The 20,200-nt window shown below is 38.3% G+C and overlaps 2 protein-coding genes across 3 annotated transcripts; one reads left to right on the plus strand and one right to left on the minus strand.

Moving 5' to 3' along the window:
- Nucleotides 1-142: 142 nt before the first annotated feature.
- Nucleotides 143-3,515, plus strand: LOC112170164 (VAN3-binding protein). Of its 2 annotated transcripts, XM_024307349.2 has the most exons (9): nt 143-1,129; nt 1,221-1,510; nt 1,746-1,799; nt 2,052-2,123; nt 2,210-2,603; nt 2,680-2,835; nt 2,950-2,999; nt 3,152-3,209; nt 3,291-3,515. In XM_024307349.2, coding segments are annotated over exons 1-9 (1,266 nt in total). In that variant the 5' UTR covers nt 143-1,128; the 3' UTR covers nt 3,482-3,515. The 2 variants fall into 2 exon arrangements, with proteins under 2 accessions (XP_024163117.1, XP_024163118.1); XM_024307350.2 differs by lacking the exon at nt 2,052-2,123.
- Nucleotide 3,516: 1 nt separating this feature from the next.
- Nucleotides 3,517-7,207, minus strand: LOC112170167 (probable lactoylglutathione lyase, chloroplastic). Its single transcript, XM_024307352.2, has 9 exons — nt 6,895-7,207; nt 6,147-6,351; nt 5,932-6,056; nt 5,755-5,819; nt 5,227-5,439; nt 5,066-5,113; nt 4,668-4,775; nt 4,393-4,533; nt 3,517-3,822 (listed from the first exon to the last, which is right to left on the minus strand). The coding sequence occupies exons 1-9, from the start codon at nt 7,043-7,045 to the stop codon at nt 3,781-3,783; spliced, it is 1,098 nt and encodes a 365-aa protein (XP_024163120.1). The 5' UTR covers nt 7,046-7,207; the 3' UTR covers nt 3,517-3,780.
- Nucleotides 7,208-20,200: the final 12,993 nt, after the last annotated feature.

The following is a 20,200-nucleotide window of genomic DNA, read 5'->3' on the forward strand; positions in this document are numbered from 1 at the left end:
TGGAGATTAGTGTACTCGCATGTTTGTCAGCATGGCAGAAAATTGAACGTTTGTGTTGTCTAGATTGCTGCTCACAAATTAACAATTGAGGATAAAGTCATCAAACTAATGGGTGGTCCAAAAACGGAACAGAAAAACTAATGGAGGCGGGAGTGGGACATCAGAATTGTTGATGCTCACTCACCCATAAAACATGATTAGTATTCAAAAAAAAAAAAAAAGATTTGATTAGAAATGAAAACAATGATTAAAGATTTTATCATAAACTGATACCCTTGGTTGGTGCCTGGGTCTTGGTCTTGATATTTTAAGTTAGTTAATACCACCCTACTACTATGGTGAAGAGCTCTTGGGAGGGTTTTAGGGGATCTTGGTGTGCCTCCAATTTACCTTGATGCTTAAGTTTTTCAAAATCGCAATCGAAGATTAACCCAACTAGGGTCCCAAGCTAAGGTCAAAATGTTATTTTTCCAACATTATGATCAGGGAATACTGTGAAAGTTACAAGGGAAACAAAGTGTAAAGAAACCAGCTTTACCAGGTCTGCTTTAAAACTTTGCAGTTGACATGATAGGGCACATTTCATTCTTGTTCCTTCGGTAGTAAATCTCTGATCTTGGCTCCAACTAAATAAGTACCCGTGAAATTAAATCAATGAAAAATTTCATCAACAGTTGTAAAGCGTGCATTAACTAGAATTTCTTCTATGAATTTCATAATTAATGGCAATCAATGGACTTCATACACACTCTTAGATAACCCAGAAAGGGCCCCTTCTGCTAACTTTGGACTTTGATAATGGTGACAAAAGAACCCTAGTAATGATGAAGATGAACTCCGCCGCTCCAGAAAAAGGGTCGTTTTCCTATTTATGTATAAAGCACATACGTGCGGAAAAGAAATTTAAAGCAGCAATGGAGTTAGTGATGACAAAAAATGATCATTGGGTTTTAATTGGCATATAGAATTTGTACACATCCCCCATTCCCACAATAAAAAGAATCATGCACCCTACTTTTTCGTCCTTGTTAAATGCGTACTGTGCTGTTGTACCTCCTCTTCATCACCATCGTCTTATTCTAGCTTTCTTTGCTAAACTAGATTCTCCATTGGTAGCCGAGCTTGAAAAGTAAGGGACACTTATAATGCAAATTGCAAGACCAATATTGTGGAAAAACTTTGAAGCTAACTCTCTCTTTGTGCTTGTGTTATGGTGTCAGTGAGCTCTTGTAGTTTGAAATGCTCGACGAATCGACATGGGTTGGAGAACATAGACGAAAATGGTGGCACCAGTATTGGAGCGGCGGGTTTATGTGCCCCGCCACCTGAAACTCCGACGGAGTCCATGGAGTTTCTGGCGAGATCATGGAGCCTCTCGGCCATGGAGATCTCCAAAGCTCTTTCCCACTCACATGTTGCTTCTAAGAGTCTTGAGAATAAGTCAGCATTCTCTTATGATGGTATTGCTGAAACTCGCCATTCAAGTTCCATGCGTTTGAGCGAATCATCTGTAAGTTTCTTCCTTACCAAAATATATATCTTTATGTTACTGTCGATCCCTTTTTAATAGTAACTGTTCTCTCGTCAGTTGAGATTTAATCAGTATGTTATGTTGTCATATTGTTGGATTTAGAGTCTAGACTATTATTTATGTGGACTATTGGTTAAAGTGTGTGGTACAAATCGACAGTCTAGAGTGCATTAAGTGCTTAGTGGCTATAACCTAACGTATTCCTACTTAGCAGCTGCCTGGTGGACTTAGCCCTCCGATTTCGCCAAGAAACAGTGATGAAATGAAGGTACCTCTCTCTCCAATCTCTCAATTTCTGGTTGACGATCACTATAATGTTCTGTCTGCTGCATGAGCGCATGATTTAAAATTGTCCATAATTGCTTATTAACTCTTTAATGTTTCATTAAGTATGCCTGGTCCCTTTGCCTGGTGTAATGACTGCATTTAACTTTTTTTAATCGTGTTATAGCCTTCATACTAGATTTACAAAAACCTTCTTTTCCCATAAACTTTTACAGCTGGTTAATTATATATGCAGGAGTTGTTTTTACTACATCATGCACTTCATCCAGAGTTCCTTTCCAGTCAACATCAATTGATCAATAATGGGGTACTGATATCACATAATTCAACCTCAAAAATCCATGAAATTCTTTTCGATTTTCATTTTCGTAATTGTCGATTCTCACTATGCAGCTATACAAGAGCATGTTGAGAGGTAAAACAATGGGGAGATGGTTAAAAGATCAAAAGGAGAGAAAGAAGCAAGAAATGAGAAGCCAAAATGCCCAGTTGCACGCGGCAGTTTCTGTGGCTGGAGTTGCTGCTGCTGTAGCAGCACTCGCAGCTTCAGCTGCATTGCCTGAAACTGAAACATCAGCTGCCAGTGCCCACCACAAAGCAGCAGTATCCGAGAGGACTGAAATTTCGACTGCACTAGCATCTGCAGCAGCTCTGGTAGCTTCACGCTGCATCGAGATTGCAGAGGAGATGGGAGCTGATCACGACCATATTCTATCAGTTGTCAGTTCTGCAGTTAACGCGAGGACTAATGGAGACATCATGACCTTAACAGCTGGAGCTGCCACAGGTACTAAGCTCAAAACCTCACTAGTTTGGCTAAGCTTTACTGAGGTGTTAAACAGTCGCTGATCAATGAATAACAGCTTTACGAGGAGCTGCTACACTTAAGGTAAGGCTACAAAAGGAGTATGGAGGCACCACTTTTGCACTGGCTGAGGAAAAATGTGATGGAAAAGAATCAAACTCAGCATTGAACTTTGTCTCAAAAGGAGGGGAACTTCTGAAACGCACAAGGAAAGGTATATGCTTTAGAAAGGGCATTATCAATACACATTCATGAGACAGTAATAGTGAATTTCAATTGCTAATCTGGAAACTGAATGAGATTTAACCTTTTGAGTCTTTGACTGCAGGTGATCTCCACTGGAAACAAGTTTCTTTCAACACCAACTCAAATGGGCAGGTAAATTCTCATAATATGACAGGAATGAACTCAAATAACTTCTAATTTGCAGAGAAGTTTTTGATCGCTTGTAGGCCTTGAACACGAAATAATTATAATTTATGTAGCTTAACTCAACTTCTTCCCTTCTTAACCTTTTAGAGTGATAACAGGTTGTAGCCAAAATGAAAAGCAAACACATGGCGGGAACATTTACAAAGAAGAAGACATGTAAGAAAATTTTCATAATCAGAGCAAGAATTTTCTATTGATTTCTGCTCCTGTCACCCAACATGCCGTGGTGTGATGCAGGTGTAGTCTCTGAAGTCTACTGTGACATAGCAGCGTGGCCAGGAAGGGAGAGGGAAGATTGCAGCAAACCAAGGGCATACTTTGGCATCAAAACAGCTGACAGGACAATAGAATTTGAATGCAGAAGTAAAAGGGATAAGCATATGTGGACTGAGGGGATTCAGAATATGTTGAATTTCATACCAACATAACATGATTCTATGAAACGTTACAATTTGGATTGATGTAAAACTAAATTGTTTTAACTTTTTCATAGCAATCAATGTGCACCCACCATCTCAAAATCCTAGAGATATACATATGGGTAGCAAGGGTAGCACTCAAAACTGTTAAGCTTGTACAAAGTGATGGATCTGCAAATTGGGATGGTGTATGTTCTCTCATGAGCTGCTTCAAGATTTCTATAATTGGCAGATTGGAATAATCTACAGTCAAAATTGTCAAAAATCTTCAACTGTCTCATTTAGAGGCGTGGTAATGATGCTGTTACTCATTCTAATTCCTTCAGAAAATCAATATTATCAACAAAAACCTGCAGGATAAGAATGTCAGAAAGAAAAACAAAATTAAATCATTGAGTAAATTAAGTATATATGCGGATTGATTCATGCATAAAAAATACAATACGAGTATATTACAAAGCAGAACTAAATATGTTATTTCAGAATTCCAATTATTAATATTTTGCACCATTAGTTGGTACCAGAACTACCCTTTGAAGACTGTGATTGATTATTGTCTTCACCTTCAGGCTGGTTTTTCAGAGTGTATTATCAGCCATGTGTTTCGGGAAGTTAATACGGTTGCTGATGCACTATCAAGATGCAATTTATCTGCTGAGATCGGTGCCATCTACTTTGAGCAACCTCCTCCACAGATCACTAGTTTTTTGTTCGATGATTTGTGTGAAGTCCTTAGATACAGGAAAGTTGTAACAGCCATTGGCTGAGGTTGGGTTGTGTTTTTTTTTGTTTCTTTTTGGCTCCTTTGGACCCCCACTTATCCAAAAAAAAGAACTACCAAAAATCTAACAATCAGTATATTGGAAATGCAAAGGAACTAAAGAGACTTTCACTTATAAAAAGCATTTAATAGGTCATACCGATTTCCAGCCATCGGGGTCTAAGCAAGCAGTTATCTTGGTGTTGATACCTGGCAAGGGACCAGGTTCAAGAATAATCTTCCCTCCAGAGAGTCTAACTGCCTCTGCACTTTTATAAACATCGTCTGTGCCTATTGCAATCTGTTAACATTTGATACTCAGTCTCTCTTCATATATACTATAACTCAGATTTTCGCAAGTAAAACTGGTAAAGATCATATATAGAACCTGCAAAAAGTAAAATATATTTGTACTATAAAAGGAATAGCATATACCTGAGCATAACCATTTCCTTTATCATAATCAGTGATCCCATAGTTATATGTCAGTTCAAGCACTGGACTATTATCTTCAGTACCATATCCCAACATGGCTACTGTATACTAGAAACAAGGCAGAAGCAAATATCAGGTAGAGCAACAATATGCTGAGTTGCTGACAATGGACAATAATGAGCATAACACATTTATTCAGATTTTAGCATGCTCCCTAGGTCTGTAGAGGTATGAAACATATACAAGTCCTACAAAAACAACCACATATATGCCAAAGTAGCAATGACATGCTTTGGTCACAATGCCTATAATGGTTTTGCAGTGTAAAGAACTTAAGCGTATGCGCTGAGATTTACATAGACATGTTAAACAACAGAACGTAGTAAGAGTGAGGTTACCTTGTATTCGGGATTATCTCTTGTGCGGAGAAGTTCCATTCCAAAAGCCTTTCAGTTAGAGAAACAAAACGGTAAAAGCTTCAGGAAGCTTATTACCATAACAGCCTAACTAGAAACAAATATTCAAGTTTAATTAAGAGAACTTGTTAAACACAACTCACCTTCGTATAAAAGTTAATAGCACGGTCAAGATCACCTACACGAAGCATCACTTGTGAAAAGGGCTCTGGTGTAGGCCATTTCTCTAAAAGCTCAAACGGATAACCATCAGGATCCTCAATAAGAGCAATTATTGTACTGCCACCATTGGCAGGACCAGGTTCCCTGGTAACTTTCCCTCCCTTTGCCTTTATAAGTTCCACTGTTTTGGCAACCTACAGAAACTTGTATAACTTAAGTAAGCTTACAATCTTTCCATATAAAACATGATATCTTAACAATTTTCTGTTGGTGAAGTTAGAGATGGAGGACTGTATATTTGCTACATTCTTTACAAGCAGAAATACTAGCAGGCATGTTCTCATGGGAGACTAAACAAATAACGCTATTCCTCATAGAGAGAACTGACATTGTTTTACAGTTTGACTTGATAGAATGTGGGTCCGAAATGTAAACCAAAAAATGAATACAAATATAGAGTTATTTAGCACAAAATAGAACCACATCTATATTCAGAAATAGGTACTTACATCTTCAACTGCAATACCAAAGTGGCCAAAACCAGTCCCAATGTCATACTTGTCCACTCCATAATCTATCAGCAGTACACATTAAGTTTCAAAATCCTATGAACAGAAACTGTGAAAGACTTCTCTAAAAGGGGAAATTACGCTTGTGTTCTTACAAAATTACAGATAAGGACTTACTATATGTAAGTTCAACAGTAAAGTTGGAATCTTCTGGCCCATATCCAAGAAAAGCATTCGAATATTGCTCCTCGGGTATGTCACGTTTTCTCAACAGCTTCATCCCCAAACACTCAGTGTAGAATCTGCATATGAATAATAATACTTAGCTATCTCTAGAAGTGCATTGTTGAAACCTATTTTCTGCAAAAATAAATAAATAAATAAACGCGTACTTTATAGTCTTGTCCAAGTCCCCAACACGATAGACGACATGAAGCATTCTTCGTTTATCATTTTTTACCCATTCCAATGCATCTTCCTGAGCAATTGCAGCACCTGCTTGTGCCAAATCAGCAATTGGGGCAGCATCTATAGGTTTCCCCTCTCCTCTCAGCAATTGAGATGCTTTTGCACCTAATATTTGTGACTGAGGAAGAGCTGGAGAACCACTCCGAAGCCACAATTACAATGCATATTAAAATCCAATACACATTCGACACAGCATTAAGAATGAATTCCAACCAAGTTCCCTACAACATACTCTGCAACATTCTAACACATCTTTACAAAGCAGACACAAACATCAAGATGGCGCAAGCTTTTATAAGTTGTACATTGTATAATCAGCATAGACTATCTAAATATCAACTCTTTTCAACATTCCAATGAAAAAAGCCTACAGCTTTCCTCATCTCTCTCCTCAAGAAAACTACATTGCAAAATTTCAGCAACAGCTAACCACATTCTGGTAAGTTTAATAAACAAAGACAAAGTTCCAAGCTGTAAAAAAACCATAAATTTCCAATCTTACATTGCATGAAATCACATATTCAACATTACAAGCATACATTGCACATTGCGGATAAAGTTTCATTGCTATAAACCAAAAAAACAACCCAAAAATGAATCACAATTTATAAACCCATCAAACCAAGAAAGAAAGTAAAACAGGGTTTTGGTGGAAACGAAAAGAGAGATTACCAGAGCCAAGGTGAAAGAGAGCGAGTCTTCGAGAAGTAGAACAATAGGAAGAAGCAGAGTTTCGGACATCACAGAATCTCAAAGACGGAGATGGCTTAGGAGCAATGGAACAAGGCCTTAAGAGATTGAGAGTGACCGATAAAGACGCCATTTTGGGGTTGTGTTTTCTTTGTTTTGTTTTGTATATCACACTCTTCTCTGCATTTGTGTGTGTCTCTGTGTTTCGCTCATTCAGAGCTTCTTGCTCTTTCTGTTATCTGCATGTTGGAGAAGATATGCCTGCGGGTGTTTGGGCCCTGTGTGTGTGTATTTGGGGCCTTTCTTTCGACGCAGTGGTATTCCAGGCTTGGACCTAAATGAGTTTCAGGTTTTTTTTTTTTTTGAGAATGAAATGAGTTTCAGTTGGGGCTATCTTTTTCATCTTCCTTGGAAATGAAAAAGAAAATAAACAGTTAAAATATGGGGCCGTGACTAATTACCCAATTTTAGCCTAAAAATTGCCCACTTACACCACTAAGAGTTTTTTACTCCCATTTACCCAATTTAAATACAAGTGACATTTTTACCCCCAATCTAATTAATAAACTACAAACTTCTCTCTCTTCCCACCTGCCCTCCCCTCTCCGATCTCTTTCCGGTGAGGAAAGAGATCTGACGGATCCGTCCACAAGTTAATCATGAAGGAGTGGCGGATTCTAGAGAATAATCTCCCCGACTCTATCTACGTGCGCAGATTCTCAGATCAGTCATCGTCGGCGCCACCGGGACTCGCTACCACGACATGCTCTTCTTCTTCTTCGATATCAACTTCTCGTCAGACTACCCGACCCGGCCTTCCAATGTGCATTACCACTCCTACGGGTTATGGATCAACCCGAATCTTTATGAGCGGGTACGTCTGCGTGAGCCTGCTCAACACCTGGACCGGAAAGAAGAGAGAGAAGTGGGACCCGGCTCAGTTCACGGTCCTCCAGGTTCTGGTCTCGATCCAGGCACTCGTTTTGAACGAGAGCCGTATTTCAACGAACCGGGTATTTAGTTCTTCTCCATTGCTTGGGTGGCTTGATCGCAGATTTTTGGAATGCTGCTCCCATTGTCGCCACCTCCATGATGATGATGATGATGATTCAGATTTTTTATTTTTTATTTTTAAGAATGAGAAACTCTAGTCTTCTTCTATTTCTATCCCTCTGAAACAGAAGAAGTGACAAATAGAGGGCAAAATTGGCTGACTTCAATATGGGATGTTGCTAGTAGTGATTGATTTGTTTATTATGATTTGGTTGGGCAATAATAAGATTATTGAGGGGCGAAAAAACAATTATTGGAAGATAATAATAAGATTATTGGGGAGCAATAAAATATTTATTGGGCAATAATAAGATTATTACGGGACAATAATAAGATTATTAAGGGGCAATAATAAGATTATTTATTTTGATAAACCTACTAAAACTTTCAAAATTAAAAACATCTTCATTTTTCACTAATTATTGATCCCTAATAAACTTGTTATTGGGGGGCAATAATATGGTTACTGCTTAGAGGGTAATAAATTCAGACGCCGGAATCCGGTAACCAGTTCGGTAGCCGGATTCGAGATTCCGGTGACCGGTCGCCGGAGTCCGTCACTGGAGTAGGCTGCCTACCACTGGTCACAGGAGTCCAGCAAGGTCTCCGATGACTTGTCTCTCTAAGTGAGAAAGAAGGAGAGAGCAAAAAAGTCTCAAAAATAAATATAAAAAAAGAATTAATTGGGTATTAGGGAAATAATCTCTTAGAGTGTTTGGATAAGTGGGCAATCTCTTAGAGTGTTTGGGCAAATGGGGTTAATTAACTCCAAAATTGGATAAATGATCATTTCCCCTTAAAATATATAAACCAACTACAATTGGTGTCCAACTTCTATGAAAATTGGACCTTTGTAAATTTTGACTAAAATCGCATAAATTTATTTTCTCGCTAAAACTTTTTCACATTCAAATAATAATTTTTAAACACTTTTCGAACTGAAATAACTCAAAAACCATGATGTAATTTTTTTTTTTATGATTTTTCAAAGCATGGATGAAATATACAGAAACGCACACATGCGGCATGAGAAATTTTTAGGTGCTATGGTCAAACCAGTTTGAATTGCTAGCTGGTTTGACGCCCCAATCATATTTTGACACGTGGATTCTCCAACTCTTGAAGTAACTTATAGTATATGTGAAAAGACAGTTTCAAGGTCTCTCCCTATGGCTCCATGCTTTGTTCATCATCTGATCTTCAGGGCCGGTTCTGAGATTCTAACGGCTTGAGGCGAAGAATTAAAATGTGGCCTACCATATTTATATATACGTGTGTGTATTTTTTAATTTTTTTTTTGCACCAAATAATAGTACAAAATCATGTATTATATGTATATTTAATCCTACATAAATTTCTGAACTACGTAAAAAAAAAAAAAAACCAAAAAAAAAATACTTGAAAGGGAGATGCAAGGTACGAACTGGGCCTAAGGAATGACTTAACTAATTGAAAAATTAAACAAAAAGAAGTGAAAGAGAGGCAACATTCGAACCTTGGTTGGTGGGAATAAGGAATAATGTCAATTCCGCTAGCGCAAAGCATCAACATGTGCTTTAGAAGGCACAAAATGTATATATACTAAAATATAACATATATGTAGAATTAAATTACCCGAGGCCCCCGGGAACCGGTGGCCTGAGACGGCTGCCTCAGGTGGCAGCCCTCAGGGCCGGCCCTGCTGATCTTATCTACTTTTCAACACCAGGTCCTCAATCAATATCTAGTTCTCCCAAAATCATGTTGAAACAGTTATATTTTTGGCAATGACTGTCGTGACTAATGGCACCGAAACCGGCGAAACCTATTCTTTGCGGGATTCGAATGAATACGTCCCAAGAGATCCACGATAAATTATCAAATATAACTCAAAGAAGTTGGTCATCGAGGGTAACAATAGGGATATACGAGTTGATTAATATTTAATAATTTGATAAACAAATAATAATCCAATCAATAAGATTGCAAATTGTATTGCTTGTTTATTTAATTTTCTTTTTTGTCCTTCATGTTTTGCTATGCACGATGATGTTAAGAGTTTGAGGAAAAATTAAGAATCATGCGCATGCATTATGACTCGGAAACGTCGCGGGTGATTAAACAAATTGAAGCCACGTTGTGGTTTAAATTAACCAATAGTTGCCAGTCAAAAAATTTGTTTTCTTTCTTTTAAAAAGATAAGCATGAGTTGTCTACGTTATGATCGAAGTTCCTTTCACACCGTATGCACCATACGGTAGAGGGAGCAGCCGCTACCAATCCCATTTCCACCCGATAATTGTGCTCCTCAGCCCGCCGGATTCCGGAGCCCCGGCTACCTAAACTGATTTGCGGATATGTTTCTCAACTGATTTGCTTCTCTCTTGGGTTGTTGGAGCTAGCTTTCGTTGGTTCAGTTTGGTTACGGATTCTGCTTATTTCCGATTGAAATGTTGAATACTTGAATTGAATGGATTTTGATTATGCTGAAGACTGCATTGTGTTGGGTTAAAACCCGTGTTTCTCTAAAGACCGAGCTGAGAGTTTTCAGTAATCAGCTGGTTGCTATAGAATAAAGCTTAAAGCCTTTTGCTTTTTGTTCTTTGAGCTAAATTAAAGATTAAAACTTTATGATCATATGTTTTCTGGGTATATTTGCATGACCCAAATTTCTGTGAGGCTTTTGTTTTCTTAGCTAAACAGATAATTGATGTCTTGAAGGATCGAGGGAGCGGCATGCCGACCTTTCTGAACGGCGGCGAGGACTGGCGGGGGTTTTTATTACTAGGCATCTCTTTAAAATCCTTCTTGATTTTTTTTTCTTTTTTGATTCAATCTCTCTTAAGCAGACGTTGACTGTTGATCGAAAGTTAGCATGTATAGGGACGGATAATTTTACATAGATGGCTGACCCCACATACGAATGGTTGAAAGTTGTTTTCTGATATTAAAATGATAATCAGTGCATTGATACTGTCGGTATATAGAATCCGTTTTCTCATATATATGAAGAGACTAGAGTAACATAATTAGTTGAAATTCTCATTGCTAAACCCAAGCATGCAAGTGTTTCAAAAGCGAGATTGGAAGTGATGCCTCAATTCTTTAATTGACTCTCTTCATTCATTTTTGGAGTGTTTCAACGTAAGGCTTCAATGAGACCTAAGATTTGTGGCTTTAAATTATAGGTGTCATGTCATGTAAGCAAATACAAATTTTATTTTCAATTCCACATAATATATGTTGCCACATCATACTATTGCAATACCAACTTTACCTTTTTACATTTCCTTTTAGATGTTAGGGGGTGAATCATTTACAATAATGAATTTAATTAGCTGATGAAAAAAAAGATAAGCTATTAATTATATATTAATTTAAGAGATATGCCTACAAATTTTTTGACCAATATTTTTCTTCATTTAGTTAAAATTCTTTCCTATAATTTTTCTTTCCAAATAGCATTAATATATCGAATTAGGTGTCAAGAAATAGGCATTAACTTTTCTTTCCAAACATTGATTAAATTCATCCAAAAAAATAGCATTAATAAATTCATTTTGGAAAATACGCATGCCTAAATTAAGAGATAAGAAAAAATTTCATGTTAGTAGCAGCCATTAATTATCATCTACAATCTAAATATATGGTAAAAAACCAAACAAAAAATAATAAACTGTTAAAAGAAAAGGACATTATGTGTCTTAGTCAAAGAAACTTACGAAAGAGGGAATCAAGGAATTGCAATCACATCACAATCACTATTTACTATCATTATTGTAATTGATGTTGATCGATGTTTCCATTGTAATTCTGTTCCTATATAAAAGGGCTATGAAATGAAATGAGTAAACCAATTCCAATTCCATTTTACTTTTACATGTTATCAGCACTCTCAGAGCTAATAGCCAAGAGAAAAAAAAAAAAACCCAAACCCTAGAAGAAGAAAAAATCTTTCTTCTTTTCTGCCGCCACCCTAAAACGAAAAAATTTGGCCTCAGCCTTGCCCATCTGCACCCTGCCTACACCCTGCCCATACCCGCGCAGCACCACGCCTTCAACACTTTTGCAGCAGCAATCCCCTCTGCCCATCCGCCTTCTGCAGCGCAACCCAGCCCAACACGCTGCCAGCCCAGCCCTGCACGACCTTCGCCTCAGCCTAGACTCGTGTAGATCCTCGCTCAGGCCCCTCCCCACCGCTGCACACCCCGCAGCCTCTTCGCCAAGCAAATTGTAGGACCGCCTCCGCCTTTACCGGAGCCTCATCTGCAGCACCGATCCCAACCACATGCAATCACTGATCACCTGCTGCTACACCCAGAAGAAGAACGCATCTGCAAACAAGTAGAACTGTAAAAGACGCGAAGAAAAAAAAAGAAGAAAAAAAAAAAGAGAAAAAAAAGGAGGACCCAGCCCAAAAAGAAAAAAAGGGACCCTGCGATCCAGAAAGAAAAAAAAGAAACATGCCCCCCGGCCCAGAAAGAAAAGAAAAGAAACAGGCCCTCCCGGCCCAGAAAGAAAAAAAAAAGGAAAAAAACACAAGGCCCGTGGCCCACTATTGAAAAGAAAGAGAAAGTGGCTCAGTTTTTCTCAAGCCCAAAAACATCGCTACGCACGCCTGCATTAACACGCGGGTGCGATAGGATTGTTTTATTCTCTCGAAACCAAGTATGTTCTTTTTTATTTATTTAATTTATGTTTACTCTTTTTAAGCATGCCTTATATTTTATTTTATTTTTGAGCATGCCATAAATATTTTGTTATATATTATTTATGCAATTGTGAGCATGTTTTGTGAATTTTATTTACACTTATATAAGTATTCCTAAGCATGCCTTTATATTATGCTATTGTTTATATTTTATTTTACGCATGATATATTATTGCTATTATTATATGTAACATATATTTTGGTGTATATTTGTGAATTTTGAGCATGCCATGTACTTTAATTTTATATATGCTAAATTTTATTTAGGGAAAATTTTGAAAACAGTACACCAAGTAAATGCCACTAATAATTTTTATACATAAAGTTTCAAAACGAGCATTTCGGTACACGAAATCTAAAATCCTACCCACTATTAGGGCTGTCAATGGGTCGTGTCGGGTTGGGTTCGTGTCGGGTCAAGGTATTTGTCGTGTCGCAAGATACAAACCCAAACCCAACCCATTTAATAATCGTGTCAAAAATTTAAACCCAAACCCAACCTGTTTATTAAACGGGTTACCCGTTTCCAACCCGCTTAACCCATTTAATAAATAAGTTGTGTCGTTTTTGATAAAATGACTCATTTAATGGTCAACAATGCGACCCATTTAACTAAAAAAATGCATAAATTGATTAAATTCACTAAAAACTCCATAAGACGAAGAATGTAAATAATTATATATTATTCATAAATAATTAAATCCAATAATTATAAAGCAAAATATTTCAAATTGTCTAATCCTATGATCAAATACTCCCAACGTCTAAAATTTCAGGATGAAGTATAGCATAATCGGGTTATACGGGTTCACTTCGTGTTGGCGGGTTGACCCGTGGCCGACCCATTTATTAAATGGGTCATGGCGGGTTGACCCATGGCTGACCCGCTTTTTAATCGTGCGGGTTCAACCCGCTTTATTTCGTGCGGGTTTCGAGTCGTGTTATCGGGTCGTGTCGGAATTGACAGCCCTACCCACTATCCGTATACACCATTAATGACGTCATTAACTCTTATGTAATAATTCATTTATCAAAGGGTAATTTAGTACTCTCTCACTCTGTCTTTTTTTTTTTGTCCAAAACAAAAAACCGGATCTCCTCTCTCTCTCTCTCTCTCTCTCTCTCTCTCTCTCTCTCTCCACATACCCAAACCCAGAAAGCTCTCTATGACCCCGGCGACCACCGCATGTCCTCCACCCACCAAACTCGCTCGCATCTCCTCCACCTTGTAGCTCTGAAAGTCTCCAAAACCTTTCTTCGGCGACGAGAGATTGGGAAGGTCGTCTTCTTGACGAACGACCTTCTCGTCCTTGGGAATGTAATAGAGTAATTGGTTCTTCTCCGCCGGGTTGGAAATTGGGGTTAGGGCGAGGTGGAAGAGAAGGAGGTGTAGTGGGGCTTCAAGACGGTGGCGACGTCTCTCTGCAATTAGTCTAGTCTTTGCTTCAGGTACTGTTCATCTTCGAAATCCATCGTGTTTGAGTTAGACTGGTTTCTGTGTGTGAATGATTGGTTTTAATGAAGAAGAAGAAGAAAGATTCAATTGGAATTGGAATTGGGGTTTCGGATGATGAGTTGCGAGATGGATTACGATCTAGCGGTCGATTACGGCGCATAGAGGTCAGGAAGCAGTGACTAAGAGATTGGCGAGGTGGCGGTCGAGGTCTTAGGCGGCTTGGTGGCGGAGCAAGTCGAGTTCGGGTCCGGGAGGACCGGAAGTAGAGGTGAGAACCCAGAGTTGTTGTTGAACACCTGGTTTTCTGTAATTTAGATCTTGAATTTGTTAATTCTTATGTGTTTCTGCTTTCCTAATTTTGGGAATTTTTTTGGGTTCTATATGGTGATGTCTGTGAGTAATTCAGTTTTCTGGGTTTCATTGTTAGAAATTATTAATTAACGAAATTTTGTTGCTTAATGGAACAATTGTGTTTGAGGGTTTACGAGTTTAGTTTAGGTTGTTGTTGAAACCCAATTTTCTTTATTTTGGGTTCTTTGCAGAACCTGAAACAATTGTCGTAGGAATTCAACTTTAAGAGTGTTCAAAGTACAATTGGAATTGCAGAGATGATCGGGATTGGGAGGGGGGAAGAGAGATGGGTGCTTATAGTGAGAGAGAGAGAGAGAGAGAGCCGGGTGCTCAGAGTGAAAATATGAAGAGACCATATTACCCCTCAAATTAATGGTGTTATTGACGGCGTGTACAGATAGTTGATAGGACTTTAGATTTCATGTACCAAAATGCTCGGTTTGGAACTTTATGTATAAGAATTATTAGTGGCCTTTACTTGGTGTACTGTTTGCAAAATTTTTCCTTTTATTTATTATTACATGTGCTATGGTTATTTTTAGAATGCAACATATAAATTCCATTTTGCTATGATAATGAAAATTCATGCGCATTATACATACACACATACAGTGATAAAGCATTTTCACATAGCATCAAAAAAAATGTGACCATTACGAATCTTGGTCTTGAAATCTAATTCATATTTTTGGAAAATAATTCACGTGGATGTCTTTATGACTGCGTAATTTATATCTTCCCTCTTGTTTATGTAGATGGCTGATCCAACTCGACCTGAATTTAACAATTTGGACTCAGAAGGACTTGAGTACCATCGTTGGGTTTCCAATGTAGAAATTGCTTTTGTGGCAAAAGACTACACTGCCACCATCAAAACTCCCACTGACCCCAAAGACGATGGACCGTCTGAAAAGGTGAACGCAAATGTCTTAATGTTTCTGAGGCGACATATTGATCCTAGCCTACGCTGGGAGTACCTTTAGTTGAAGACACCCAAAGAACTGTGGGATGCCCTTAAGGGACGTTTTGGGAACATTCATGAAACCTTGCTCCCAGAACTGACCGTTCAGTGGAATAAAATCCACTTACTTGAATACAAAAGGGTCAATGACTTCAATAAGGACATGTTGCGCCTAAAGGCACGTCTCAACTGCTGTAAAAAAGAATTCACAGAAGATGATATGATCTAGAAGACTTTTTCCACCTTTCCTACTTCAGCACTTATACTAGCGAACCAGTATAGGCTGGAGTGCGACAACAAAAGAATCACAACCTTCAATAAACTGATCAACTTACTGCAAGTGGTTGAGAGGCATAATGAGGTTCTTTTGAACAACAATGTCAGGCCTGTTGGGACAAAGAAAATTCCCAAGGCTAATTATGGCAAAGAAAAAGGTGGAAAGAACCCCAAAGTAAAGGGGGTTGGACTTGCTGATCCCTACCCACGTGACAATAATGCACCACGTGGGAAGGGACCTAGGGGTCGTGGCATAGGTCCTAGAGGCCCTCCCAATGTATGGCGCAGAGATGGTGGTGCAGGCCCTAGTGGTCATGGAAACAAGGTGAAAAAGGCATTTAAGAAACCTTCAGTCAAACAGGAAAGAGTTGGCAATGAACCATGCTATAGGTGTGGAATCATTAGGCATTGGTATAAGAATTGCCAAGCAAGCAACATAGTAGCAGCCACTTACAAGAGGTATAAGGAGTCTAAAGAACAAGAGACTCACTATATGGAAGACTGACCCAGATGTCAACCTCACAATTGCAGACTTCAATGGCAACAAGGAACTTGCTCAGTCAATGGATGCATAGGATTTTGACTGATCTGCTTTATTTATTTATTTTTCAAAGATAGTTGTGAAGGCATAATGCCTCATTTTTAATTAGACTATTGCTTGTTCTTAAAGTTTATTTTCAATAAGGGTTTGATGAATTAGATTTATGAACAAGACCTTGATTTGATTATCGTTGGCTTATTAATAAATTTCAGATTTTATTCTGAAGCATTGAATTTATTCGAATTTATTTACAACACATAATTACATGGTTCGAAATAGCACTATAAAGATGTAAAGCAATACATCTAGAAAAAGAAAAAAATTATTAGAATGAAAAGATTGTCATTCTACCCAAATAGAAATACTCACCAAGAACTAATCGAACCTTGTTAAGTTTTCAAAGATATTCGTGTCAACGGTTATCATGTAGAAGCACAATGTGAGAATGAAACTGAATACCTTTATATTACCTCTAATGAATGTAGAAGGAAATGCATTGTAGGGAAACTTATGAGTCAATCTAGTGGACCGTACCTCACTACTATTCAGATCATTGAGTCCTATGTTGTCATCAACAATGAAATGTGTGACATTGACTCATACAGGCTTTGGCATGACCGCCTAGGGCACCCTGGTCGTGACATGCTGATCCGTATTTTAAAGAAATCACACGGACATCCCTGATTTCGAGTGAAAAAATAAAATGGAACAAAAATCTGCCACACTGCAAGGTATCGGTCATAGTACTACTCAAATGCAGCCATTGCCTTCTGTTGAGTCACAAATTACTTATGAAATTGTGTCTCATAATTATGAAAATTGATTTGTCTTCCATGCTATTTTGCCCTTTTTAATCCATTTCCTTTTATTTGTAGGAAACCTTGCATTGAGAATGAAATGACTATTTGAGACTTGAAATGCGGAGATTTGAAGCCAGGGGAAGAAGACACGGAGATTGGAAGAAAATTGCAAATCGACTTTTTCGGTGATTTTTCCGGCAGAATTTTCCGACGACTTTTCCGGCGAGCCATCACTCATGGATGGTCTTTTCTCCAGCAAAGGAGGACCATGGTGGTGAGAATCTCCCATCACTTGAAATTCAAATATCTCCCTACACCTTGTCCTTTTGTCACTTTACCAATTTGGGACCATTTGGGAGACAATGGTGTAAGAGCATCTCTTGCACACTTTGGGACCATAGAGGACACATATAGCTGATCAAAGAAAGGCCAAAGACTAATTATTCAGCATTCTTGACTCCATTCAATCATCTTCATCATATCCAAGATCCATTTTTCTCTCTAGAGAAGACACCACCATTTCCACCACTAAAACCACCATCTCCACCTCTAAAACCTCCATTTCCACCACTACAACCTCCATTTCCTCCACCACTCAACACCACAACTCACCTTAGAGATTCCAAATTTCATTATTCTTACCAATATCAAGATCTTGGAGCAAGGATAAGGAGGTGACTACCACCACATCATGTTCTTGGAGACCCATCTCCACCACCTCTTCCGGCATCATCAATAGTCACCCTTTACTCCCTATCTCTTTATGTATTTGATGTTTAATAGAATGTTGAAGCTTGTGTATCTAGCTATGTGTGAGTAGTGAACTAGCTGGGGCTAGGGTTGAAAGCCCTAGCCAAACTTGCTTGTATTAATGCTTTTGTTTATAAATTGATGCAAATTCATATTGTCATTCTCACATGCTAAGTCAATAGTTGAATGCATTACTTAGACCTAATCAATTTGAGTTATGCGTTTGCCATGACATGAAGTTTTTCCTAGAGATTGATTACCTTTAGGAAAAAAGGGAGCATGAAAGCACACCATGTGTACATGTGAGGGTAGTGAGCTAAAATCACCTAGAGATAGGATTGGTTTGCTTGCTTGGTTACCTAAACTCTAAGCTTTATGCATTTAGGGGCAAAGGATTGAGACCTATCCGGTAATTGAATTTGTCTCTAGGTAGTTAGCTCCAGACTTATCCAGTTAGAGTTAATAAAATGAAAGGGGTTTAAGCCTTAGTAGTCCTATCCGGATGCTAAGAGGGTAGTTGGACAATTAGCTTTGCATCATTCATATTCAATTGCTTTAATGCTTGCAAGGGAGGCAAAAGGTGAAACTCAATGCCCTAACTCCCATCCATTTGATAACAACTTGTTTTGTTTTTCTTAGTTTATATTAGGGCTAAATACTGGTTACCACCCTGTGGTTTAGGTCCAAAATCAATTTAGTCTCTGGACTTCTAATTTCATCAAAAACGCCCATGCACTTTCAATTTTGATATAATAGGTCCAATTTCATTAATATTCTGTTATGGGTTCAAGTTATAGTTGGATTATTTGTTGAAAAACTATTTACTTGATAGATTTCTAATAGTGGGACTCACTCCTAAATTGACTATGCAGGCCACCTCAACAACACATCATAAAACATGGACCATATATGAGCCACGTCAACAAGTTAAATGACTTAATTGTCGGAAGACTAATAAATTGGACCTATTAGATCAAACTTGAAAGTGCAGGGGTGTTCTTGATGAAATTAGAAGTTCAGGGACTGAATTGATTTTGGACCCAAACTGCAGGGTAGTAATCAATATTTACCCCGCCCTTTATATTACTTGCTTTCATTGTTTCAATTTGAATAGAAACCAATCTCAAAATAAAAATCAAATCTCTACACACCATCTTGCACATACTCACCATGAACTTTGGTTCACTTGTGAGCATTTGTTTGTGATTGTACATTTGCATATTCTTCTAGTTTTTCCTTAGGTTTTCCCGAGCTAGGAAAGGATTTACCAATCCTCATGGGTTGGACATCCTTACTTAATCCCTTATTCTATAACTTGTACCACTTGCACTTGAGGGTGGCTTCAATGCTAACACCTTCTGAAGTACCAAAAGCATTACCTCCCTCCCATTATGCCCCATTGACTATTTCAAAGGCACATCATTTGTTTTGCAAAGCCTGCTCTTTAGAAAAAACAGGATCGAGACCTTGATATGCTAAAGACACAAAACAAAACATTCCATTCTTACAAAGGATACAAGGAGATATATGTGAACCTATCCAGCCAGAATGTGGACCATTCAAGTACTTTATGATTCTGGTGGATATTTCGACACGCTGGTCACATGTCGCATTATTGTCCATAAGAAATATTGCATTTGCAAAACTCCAAGCATAGATTATATGTTTAAGAGCTCACCACCCTGATCACCCTATCAAGTTTATAAGGCTTGATTATGCTTGAGAGTTTACATCAAAAGCATTTGATGATTATTGCATGTCTATTGGGATCGATGTAGAGCATCATATACCCCATGTGCATACACAAAATGGTCTCACAGAAGCCACCATCAAAAGGCTACAGATGGTGGCTATGGCACTGGTTATGCGCACCAACCTGCCTATATCTACGTAGGGTTATGCAATATTGCACGCAACTTTACTTATTCGTTTCAGACCCACTGTTGGCCAACCATTTTCTGCGTACCAGTTGGTAACTGGATATGAGCGTAACATTTCACACTTAAACATATTTGGTTGCACAGTATATGTGTCTATTGTGCCCTCACAACGCTAAAAAATGGGTCCTCAGAGACGATTAGGTATTTACGTTGGATATGAATCCCCAACAATTATCCGTTACTTGGAACCCTTGACAGATGATCTATTTACAGCTAGATTTGCGGATTGTCACTTTGATGAGGCAGTCTTCCAGTCGTTAGGGGGAGATAGGAAAAAGGATTTTCCAAGGAAACGACAGGAATTGTCGTGGTTTGTCACCACTCTGTCTCATTTTTATCCCCGTACTTCACAAAGTGAATGTAAAGTGAAAAGAATAATCGATCTTCAGAACGTAGCATATTCGATGCCTGATGCATTTAATGATATCGCAAAAATGACGAGATCACATATACCAGCTGTAAATGTGTCT

Source organism: Rosa chinensis, chromosome 6, assembly GCF_002994745.2.
Source record: "Rosa chinensis cultivar Old Blush chromosome 6, RchiOBHm-V2, whole genome shotgun sequence".
NCBI classification, from domain to species: Eukaryota; Viridiplantae; Streptophyta; class Magnoliopsida; order Rosales; family Rosaceae; genus Rosa; species Rosa chinensis.

What these genes read in the sequence shown, in the direction of transcription:
- LOC112170164 (XM_024307349.2), top strand. An exon ending in ATCAATTGATCAATAATGGG is followed by an intron (nt 2,124 to 2,209) that starts GTACTGATATCA and finishes CTCACTATGCAG; the next exon opens with CTATACAAGAGCATGTTGAG. An exon ending in ATTTACAAAGAAGAAGACAT is followed by an intron (nt 3,210 to 3,290) that starts GTAAGAAAATTT and finishes GGTGTGATGCAG; the next exon opens with GTGTAGTCTCTGAAGTCTAC.
- LOC112170167 (XM_024307352.2), bottom strand. Translation starts at nt 7,045, where the DNA reads ATGGCGTCTTTATCGGTCACTCTCAATCTCTTAAGGCCTTGTTCCATT. An exon ending in AAGGAAATGGTTATGCTCAG is followed by an intron (nt 4,534 to 4,667) that starts GTATATGCTATT and finishes AAATGTTAACAG; the next exon opens with ATTGCAATAGGCACAGACGA. An exon ending in ACCCCGATGGCTGGAAATCG is followed by an intron (nt 3,823 to 4,392) that starts GTATGACCTATT and finishes CTTATCCTGCAG; the next exon opens with GTTTTTGTTGATAATATTGA.